At 41.3% G+C, this 10,177-nt stretch overlaps 1 protein-coding gene across 1 annotated transcript; it reads left to right on the forward strand.

Moving 5' to 3' along the window:
- Positions 1 to 2,701: 2,701 nt before the first annotated feature.
- On the forward strand, positions 2,702 to 6,718 carry Slitrk1 (SLIT and NTRK like family member 1). The gene is made up of 2 exons (XM_004651041.2): positions 2,702 to 2,943; positions 3,284 to 6,718. The coding sequence occupies exon 2, from the start codon at positions 3,337 to 3,339 to the stop codon at positions 5,425 to 5,427; it is 2,091 nt and encodes a 696-aa protein (XP_004651098.1). The 5' UTR covers positions 2,702 to 2,943; positions 3,284 to 3,336; the 3' UTR covers positions 5,428 to 6,718.
- The last annotated feature ends 3,459 nt before the right edge of the window (positions 6,719 to 10,177 follow it).

Here is a 10,177-nt window from a genome sequence, read left to right on the forward strand (position 1 = left end):
CCCATTATTTCTCTGTCTGTCTTTGTGCTTGCAAATAAATATAGATATTTTAAAAAGAAATAGTAACTATACAGTGTGTTTAAAAGTGTGATTATTTTATACTAACTATTGTCCACATTGGTCTTTCTGAGCATCTAGTTTGGGTTTTGGTTTTGCCTTCTTCTCTGTCTCTTCTCACAGTCTTGTCTAACTCTATCAGTTACAGAAAGGACATGAGGTGGTATTATTTTCTTAGGTTGGTTTCAGAGGCCATGGTGTTTCAAATAAAAGTCCTGTGATATCCACAGAAAATGAGTCTTTTTCATCTTATCTCTTCTGTTTCCACAGTTCTCAACTGGATAGCCATTCTTTAGTGAAATGTTTCTAATTGATTAAGCTTGTTTCTTCTCTGTGGATGGTAATGACTCAAATTCAATAAGAAATAGGTTTTCAGTTTAAAAAGTTTATTTACCCTCTCTGGAGGTAGGCTTCCTAGCTACCCCTCCTCCACGGAATTTCTCCAAGAAGGCTGCAGCAATGTGCTTATATGTAAGCCTGAATTGTGAACTGCTTCTCACTTGCCAAAGAATTAGTTCGACACTTAGGAAAAAGAAATCTTTGAACACCTCTATACTCTCTCTAACCTAAATAAATTCCTCATTTCCATTTCTCTTGTAATATTTCCACTCCCCAGTCTTCTCAAGATGATTCATACTTGAATATTTAATTTTTATGCAAATTACTGGCAGGTTTGTACAGTTGTCCAGCTGAAAGTGGTATAAGTATGCCATTTTTGCTTACACTGAATTGAGGCACAAACAACAGGTTTTAAGGCTTGTTTTTAAATGCCACATAAAATTTTAAACCTCAAAATGATGCACTATCATGATACACAGAGACATTTCCTCCTATCCATAACTGATGGCTAAGCCCACAATGCATGACCCATATGCTCCAACAAGAACGGTACCTGTGGAGGGGGGAGGGCAGGGAGGAAGCTAACAATGTTGCCAACTTGACTGTATTCACTGGATACAAAACTAATAAAAAATGATGCACTTAAAATATTGATTAGAAAGATGCCACATCTGATAAAACTTAGTGAAAAAGCTTTCTGAGAAGAAGAAGTCTCATGTTCACCTCTTAAAGAAGCAGGTAGAACTTGTATTTTATGAGTTTCAGATCTGAGGAACTTGGTGATCCTCTCTCTGGGAAAACCCTGAGCTTGGCTTGCATCACTGACATAGCATTGTGAGGGGGAGCTGCAGCTACCAGTAGAAAATCAGTACTGAACTTTAAAGACTGAGGTTTCTATTCTCTCCTCTCCGAATGCAACTGGTTATTTACTTGTATGCATCTTAAATTCCTGAGTTTTGATGAGGAAACTCTCAGTTGTGTGTGCACGCTAGTGCGTGTGTGCATGGCTATGTGTGTGAGTGTGTGTGGTATTTGCGCACCTCACTTGCCTACCAGTGGGTTATTAAGAGAACTCACGAACTGGGAATTTTTCCTGCCCCCTCCCTCTTTTTCTGGTTGTCACCAAAAGCTTTCTGGTCTGGAGTCAAAGATGTAAGCATGCATTGTGTTTTCCTCCTGCAGACTTAAATAACATTCAGGAAATGCTATCAGAGAAACCTAACTCTGTGACCAGATAGACTGAAATTCTATAACAAGTTTAAATTGAAAAGTGTACGCCTAAATTATGTATCTGCCAACAAATACTGCATACCCAATTATGACATTATGTAATATATATGTTCCGAGTGGCCACTTTCTACATGCAAAAATAGAAATACAAAAAGGTTTCAAAGACATCAAATGGCACAAAAAGCAGTACTGCAGAAAAGGCAGAATCGCATTTAAAGCACCGATGAAAATGGCGTGCAATGTAATTACCTCAAATTGCTGTTCGCTTGACACCCTGACACTAATTTTATTCAAGCCATTGGGAAATAAATGCTTTAAAAGCCCTGCTTTCGGAACGATGGAGCTCTCAGCTCTGGGGGGCTGCGAGGTCCTTAAGGAAAGGAAAGGGTAAAAGTTTCCAGCACGCTAATAAATAAATAAATAAATAAATAATCCATTTAAAATAAGCATCCATGTAGATCGACAGCCCTTAATGCCCGCATGTTTAACGCTTGCCCTGTACGTGGATTTTTTTTTTTTTCTTTATTCCACCGTCAGCATTCCCTCACCAGATGGATTTTTGCTACTGCAGATCATCAGAGGGTGTCAGATCTTTCAGAGTGCACCAGGCTGGAACGAGCAGAGCTTCTTAGCAACTCCCTCCCTCCCCATTCTCGCGCTCTCTTCCTCCCTCAGACAACTCGCTTTCCCCCCCCCCCTCCACGTAATTCCGAAAGAGCAGAAGAAAGAGAAGGGGGAAAAGAAAAGAAGAGCTAGTGAGCGTCAGCCAGAGCACCAAAATTTATATATATATTTATATATATATTTATATATATATATATTTATATATATATATATATATATATATATATATATATATATATATACACACACACATACATATATACAAAATAAATTTAAAAAGAGGCAGAAGAGGACCAAAGGGGGAGAAAAAATAATAGGATGGACAACCCAAAACGCAGCGATTGCGGATATTTTCCAGCGCCATTGGCTGGGCAGCGTGAGTCCTTCGGTCGGGCGTGATTTCAGCACCGGGGGGACTGGACAGCAGCCGGGGGGGCGGCGGGGGGGGGCACTTCTGGGCAACCCGCAGCATCGGCAAGAAGTCCTCGGGCAGCGTGGACCGCAGCCGCTGCCGAAAGCTCTGCTTTGTATCGGAGAGGCAAGGTCAGTCCGACGCACAGCCATCACTAGCAGTGCGCCTGTACTACGCTGCAAACCTTCTGCTTGCTGCTAACATGCACTTGCTTCTTCTAATCACTACCATTGTTCCATTCCGGACGAGTGAGGACCACCGCTAGACACCATTCTGTAAGGGTGCGTTTGCTTTTTATTTTATATATTTATATTTAACTTCTTTTGGTTATTTTTAAAGGGTTGAGGGGAGTAGTTTTCTTTCTTCTTTATATATATATATATACATAGATAGATACACTTTTTTTTTTTTTTCCTGCTTGCCTTGCACTACGTGCCTGGATAGTTTGTGGATATAATTATTGACTGGCGTCTGGGCTATTGCAGTGAGGGGGGGTTAGGGAGGAAGGAATCCGCCCCCACCCCCCCAAACCCTTCTTTTTTTTTTTTTTTTTTTCTATTCCTTCCCTGGGATCGGACATTGGAGCACTAAATGAACTTGAATTGTGTCTGTGGCGAGCAGGATGGTGGCTGTTACTTTGTGATGAGATCGGGGATGAATTGCTCGCTTTAAAAATGCTGCTTTGGATTCTGCTGCTGGAGACGTCTCTTTGTTTTGCCGCTGGAAACGTTACAGGGGACGTTTGTAAAGAGAAGATCTGTTCTTGCAATGAGATAGAAGGGGACCTACACGTAGACTGTGAAAAAAAGGGCTTTACAAGTCTGCAGCGCTTCACCGCCCCGACTTCTCAGTTTTACCATTTATTTCTGCATGGTAATTCCCTCACTCGACTTTTCCCTAATGAGTTTGCTAACTTTTATAATGCCGTTAGTTTGCATATGGAAAACAATGGCTTGCATGAGATCGTTCCGGGGGCTTTCCTGGGGCTGCAGCTGGTGAAAAGACTTCACATTAACAATAACAAGATCAAGTCTTTTCGCAAGCAGACTTTTTTGGGGCTGGACGATCTGGAATACCTCCAGGCTGATTTTAATTTATTACGGGATATAGACCCGGGAGCCTTCCAGGACTTGAACAAGCTGGAAGTTCTCATTCTAAACGACAATCTCATCAGCACCCTACCTGCCAATGTATTCCAGTACGTGCCCATCACCCATCTGGACCTCCGGGGAAACAGGCTGAAAACGTTGCCCTATGAGGAGGTCTTAGAGCAGATCCCTGGCATTGCTGAGATCCTGCTGGAGGATAACCCATGGGACTGCACCTGCGATCTGCTCAACCTGAAAGAATGGCTTGAAAACATCCCCAAAAACGCCCTCATTGGCCGAGTGGTGTGCGAAGCCCCCACCAGACTGCAGGGTAAAGACCTCAATGAAACCACTGAGCAGGACTTGTGTCCTTGGAAAAACCAAGTGGATTCTAGTCTCCCTGCGCCCCCTGCCCAAGAAGAGACCTTCGCTCCTGGCCCCCTGCCAACTCCTTTTAAGACAAATGGGCAAGAGGATCATGCCACCCCGGGGTCTGCCCCACACGGTGGTACAAAGATCCCAGGCAACTGGCAGATCAAAATCAAACCCACCCCCGCGATAGCGACGGGGAGCGCCAGAAACAAGCCCCCAGTTCAAGGCCTGCCCTGCCCCGGGGGCTGCAGCTGTGATCACATCCCGGGGTCTGGCTTGAAGATGAACTGCAACAACAGGAACGTGAGCAGCCTGGCCGACCTGAAGCCCAAACTGCCCGACGTGCAGGAGCTCTTCCTGCGGGACAACAAGATCCACAGCATGCGGAAGTCGCACTTTGTGGATTACAAGAACCTGGTTTTGTTGGACCTGGGCAACAACAACATCGCCACGGTGGAGAACAACACTTTCAAGAACCTCTTGGACCTGCGGTGGCTGTACATGGATAGTAACTACCTGGACACCCTGTCCCGGGAGAAATTCACTGGGCTGCAGAATCTGGAGTATCTGAACGTGGAGTACAACGCCATTCAGCTCATCCTGCCGGGCACGTTCCACGCCATGCCCAAGCTGAGGATCCTCATCCTCAACAACAACCTGCTGAGGTCCCTCCCCGTGGACGTGTTCGCCGGCGTCTCGCTGTCCAAGCTCAGCCTGCACAACAATTACTTCATGTACCTGCCGGTGGCCGGCGTGCTGGACCAGTTGACGTCCATCATCCAGATAGATCTGCACGGCAACCCCTGGGAGTGCTCCTGCACCATCGTGCCTTTCAAGCAATGGGCCGAGCGCCTGGGTTCCGAGGTGCTGATGAGCGACCTCAAGTGCGAGACGCCGGTGAACTTTTTCCGCAAGGACTTCATGGTCCTGTCCAACGACGAGGTCTGCCCCCAGCTGTACGCCAGGATCTCGCCCACGTTAACTTCGCACAGTAAAAACAGCACCGGGTTGGCGGAGACTGGGACGCATTCCAACTCCTACCTAGACACCAGCAGGGTGTCCATCTCCGTGCTGGTGCCGGGACTGCTCCTGGTGTTCGTCACCTCCGCCTTCACGGTGGTGGGCATGCTGGTGTTTATCCTGCGGAACCGAAAGCGCTCCAAGAGGAGGGACGCCAACTCCTCGGCGTCCGAAATCAACTCCCTACAGACAGTCTGCGATTCTTCCTACTGGCACAATGGGCCTTACAATGCTGACGGGGCCCACAGAGTGTACGACTGTGGCTCGCACTCTCTCTCAGACTAAGCCTCTGACCGCCCCCCCCCCCACCACCACCACCCTCCACCCCGAGAGGGGAGGGGAGCAAGACAGCACTATAGCCGGCCCCTCCCCCCATCACAGCACCCGTGCCGCCAAGCATCCCAGGGGACAGGAGACCATTGACATGAACCTAGCTCCAATCCCCTCGTGGACATAAGTAAATAAATAAGTATGAACTCACTGGCCCTTTAGCTCCGCTCAGAAAACAAAGAGCAAACTGTGGCCGGCTTCCAGAGCGCGGCCGGCCGGCACTGGCTCAGCTCTCGCTCTGAGCTCCTTTTCACTGAGAAGCCAGCCTGGGGACCGCCAGAAGAATTGAGCGTCCTTGGTCTGGGCAGAGCGTCCTGTGGGGTGACTCTATACATATATACATATATCCACATCTATATAGAGAGATAGATTATCTATTTTTCCCCTTGTGGATAAGCCCGGTGATGGCTCCCTGTTGGCTGTGCAGGGATGGGCAAGTTGCACGAAGGCATGAATGTATTGTAAATAAGAAACTTTGACTCATGACACGAAAAATAAATAATAAAAAAAGAACAACATCATTATCAACAACAACAACAACATCAAAAAAATAAAAAAAATAAAAAAAAAAACAACAAAAAGTGCTGCATGGCTCGCATGGAATCCACGCGCTCCAGGGACTCTGCCCCTATCCTGTGACTGGAGAAGGCGTCACAGCACCCACCCTCTTACCTGATAAGTCCCATCGTATCAAACTTTCTATAAACAAAATACAGTATAATCAGAAAGTGCCATTTCACCATCATTTGTGATTGGTAGGCAGTTCAGAGAGTATGTTTACTGTGAAAAAAATGTAAAGGTTTTATTTAAGACATTTGCATGGCTCGTTATCAGTTCATTTTATGAGTTAACAATGTATTTTGTTGAGGAAGTTTTTAGGGGTTGTTTTGGGTTCTTTTCTTTTGATGGTGTTGTTTGATTTCATTTTAGTTTTTGAGGGGGAATATTTTTCTATACATATCCAATAATGCCTTCCATCTGAATGTAAAATAAGTACCCATGATTTCTATTATATTATCAGTGTAATTATTTAAGGGAAAAAAAAGATTTTGAGGCAGTTAAGCATGACCAATTAATGTCACTCTAGTGCTTAGGCTGCGATCCTATGGTAGCAATTGTGTGCTGGTATAAATCTTACTTATAAAGTAGGAACAAAGAACTGAGGAAGCACGTGAAACTTACTAATTCTATTGGAGGATTTTATAATGGCATATTTTTTCAGTATTAAAGTGAAAATGTTTTCAAATCTGGGTCCTTACATTTTTCCAGCTTACTGGTGATTTGGATTTGCGGTGGAAAGGGTGGTGGAGGGGAAAGGGTGGGGGTGGATCCCTCTATAGCAATATTAAGTCCTTTTCCGTAAAGGCCTTAGTCTTGTACCCTTCAGCAGCTCTTCTCACCACATTGTCCTAAGCCTGGTTAGACTCTGCTTGCTTTCTGTTCTAGGAAAAGTAAGATCTTCTCCCCACACTCTCCCCTCCTCCATCTCCTATCACAGCAGTGAATACTATTATTAATGCTGGAAGTTCCTCACTGCTACTTTTGTTGGTGATGTCCACACTGCAGATATACTAAGAATGTTAGGAGAAAGTTGATTTAATTCACTCTGCCTAGATAGGTCTCATTAAACAGAGTGGAGTTTCACTGGCCAGCATTCCTCCATGAAAGACAGCCCTAATGACTGGCATTCGAGATGCTATTGGCATTTAGAATTCAACATCTGTTGAAAATGGTAGAAACTAATTAGTGCCCACCCGTCTTCCCTCACCAGCAACTACATACGGAAATTGAAGTACTTTTCCTTATGGAAATCAATCATTATCCTAAAGCAGTATTTCTCTCCTACTATCCCAATTTCTGGTTATGACCCCCAATAATTAGCAAGAAAACAGCACTAACAGTTTGGATTTTGCAAACCAATAAATCCCGATGTCAATCACATTCTTCTGGGGTTTCTAAGTAAGTCTATTTTATCAGCAGTTTAGTTAAACCCACAGGCAGTGATGGGGTCTGCATTCCACCACAGATCCACTCCTGAGAAATATGCCAATATTACAGACCACAGAATAAAAGAAAAGCAAGGGATTATAAATCAGTTAAAGGAAAGCCCCTGAGTGTTGTAACTAGATTTGCTATTTAGAACTCATATTCTAAAGGGAAGTAATATCCCAGAACAGTGATGTTCTGGAGTATGTACTATTTATTTTAACACTTTAAAAATAAAATATTTATTCTTAACCATGACTATTCCTAAGATCATTCATCATTTTTCTCCTCTTGGTACTTTGGATTGTGGATGGCATTTCATGGTGGTAAACTGGTAACCTACTATCTTCTGACAAATATTGTTAGATCATTATAATTACTTAGTATCCACATGCAAGCTTTAATTCTTTTTATGAGAAGAGCAACTGAGATTTTGGTAAGCAACCAAAAAACTTGTTTATTTACACTGATAAAATTTTAAAAGGGAAGAGCCATTCCATCTACAAAATTGTCACCTTATGGCAAAAAAAAAAAAAAAAAAAGATGGAAGGTAGAGAAATCTCTTTGTTGATAGGTACCACTTATTGAAAAATTATTGAAGTGTAGCAGCAATTTTTGGACTTTCATATGGCTAGTGCAAGACCAGAAACAGGAGTCCTTCATAAAATGTTTACACAGGGGCAAGAACTTTTCTTAACGCTTTGTAAATGCCCAGGTTAAAGGAGTAAAATTAGTACCAAAATAGGATTTTCAGGGATTTAAGTAACGATTCTGTGCCAGACATTATACAATTGACACATTTATTTAAATTTATATAGAGATACTTCCATTGTGCAGATGAGACAATTAAGGCAGAAAGAAAGTAAGCAGTCATTCAGGACATACATGGTAAATAGAAAAATCATATTTCAGCTGAATTTCCTTCATATGTCATTCTCTATATGAAGCAACCATATGCTCACTTCTTAACCAAGGCTACTAAATGTGAATCTATAAAAATCACCATTGTTTCAAAATTAAGAAATTAGTTGCACCTTCTTAGCTAATTATGTACTACTGGTAGTCTTTCTAATTTTTCCAACAAGTGTTGCATTTGTCAGAAGTAACTTTTCTTTCATTCAGTGGAGCTAATTTAATTTGGTTTCCCAGAGTTTTCAAGAAAATGTGTAAGAGAAAGATACAATGAATGTGTTACTTTACAGATATTCAAATCATTATATATATATATATATATATATATATATATATATATATATATATATATATATATATATATTTGGTTTTTCAAGGTAGGGTCTCACTCTAGCTCAGGCTGACCTGGAATTCACTATGGAGTCCCAGGCTGGCCAAGAACTTATAGCGATCCTCCTACCTCTGCCTCCCAAGTGCTGGGATTAAAGGCGTGCGCCACCATGCCTGGCTAAATTATATATATATATATTGACTAGAAAATTATTACAGCTGTCAGATTATTAATAAATAATATTATACACAAAACCCTTATGGAAAACATAGGGTATGGTTTCATATGTGCAAGCATTGTTATTGAGACTGGCTGATTTATTCATTTTTATATAATGTGTTTGTCAAAGACATGTGTATATATATTGTATTTTACAGGGCTATATATAATCATACAGGATATAAAATACTTATGATACTATCCTTGATGTTTCATTTAAATCAGTTACCATTTTCTTGTTTCTTTTTGTTTGCTTTTAACATAGAGTTTTACTGTGGTCCAGGCTGACCTGTAATTCACTATGTAGTCTCATGGTGAGCCTCCCACCTCTGCCTCCTAAGTGCTGGGATTAAAAGCATGCACCACCATACCTCGTTCTTATTTATTTATTTTTACATGAAATGCTCAAAGAACTGGAGTTGTCATGGGCAATAGTTGAGCTATATTCTTTCTAGTTAAATATATGTTTTCTTTAGTTATTCATCACAAAAACATTCAGTAGTCTCAACTGTGAAGGAGGAATATCTTACTCAGATGCAGTCTTGAAAGAATCTATTAGCTTCTGTGGTTACTGCTTTAGCTGAGAATATACTAGAATTTATGATGTTGTCATAGAAATATATTGTTTAATAATTTTGCATGTTCCTCTAATAGGGAGCTGGAATAGCTGTTTTAGCATTAACATAACAAGATTCTTTTGCCTAAAAGTGTTTTCATTAGATGTAATTAGAATTTTCAATATTTTACATAAGTGTTAAAATTACATCAGTGATTCTAAGGACAGTTTGTTAATCTGGCTTTGTAGGGTTTTAATAGACATTATTTAGTATTTAGGGAAAGATAGATGAATTTGCAAGAGTAAAGATGGAATTGGGTGTTGATGGTATGTTTGCAGAATGTTAAAATAGTGTTTCTCATCCAGTACTCTATAGTCTATAAAATTTATTTTTATTAGCATATTTACTTGAAAATGGCAATATAAATTACACTACTTAATTGTAGCATGCATCAAGATTTTGTTCATCTTTTCATTTGAATTCAGTTAAGTGGTATATATTATGTAAGTTTTTGAAAGAATCACCATGATATCATCAGCTATATTGGAAAAGCATACTAAAATTTTTAATGTTACAATATTTTTCTTCTAATGTAGCCCTTAATGAAACAAGAAGTCTCGGTTTTATATTAATTCCTGCCATTTTCTTTCATGTAGGGCATTGCAAACTGATATTTTCAAAATGAACCTGTAGGGCCTGT

This window comes from Jaculus jaculus, chromosome 3, assembly GCF_020740685.1.
Source record: "Jaculus jaculus isolate mJacJac1 chromosome 3, mJacJac1.mat.Y.cur, whole genome shotgun sequence".
NCBI lineage: Eukaryota > Metazoa > Chordata > Mammalia > Rodentia > Dipodidae > Jaculus > Jaculus jaculus.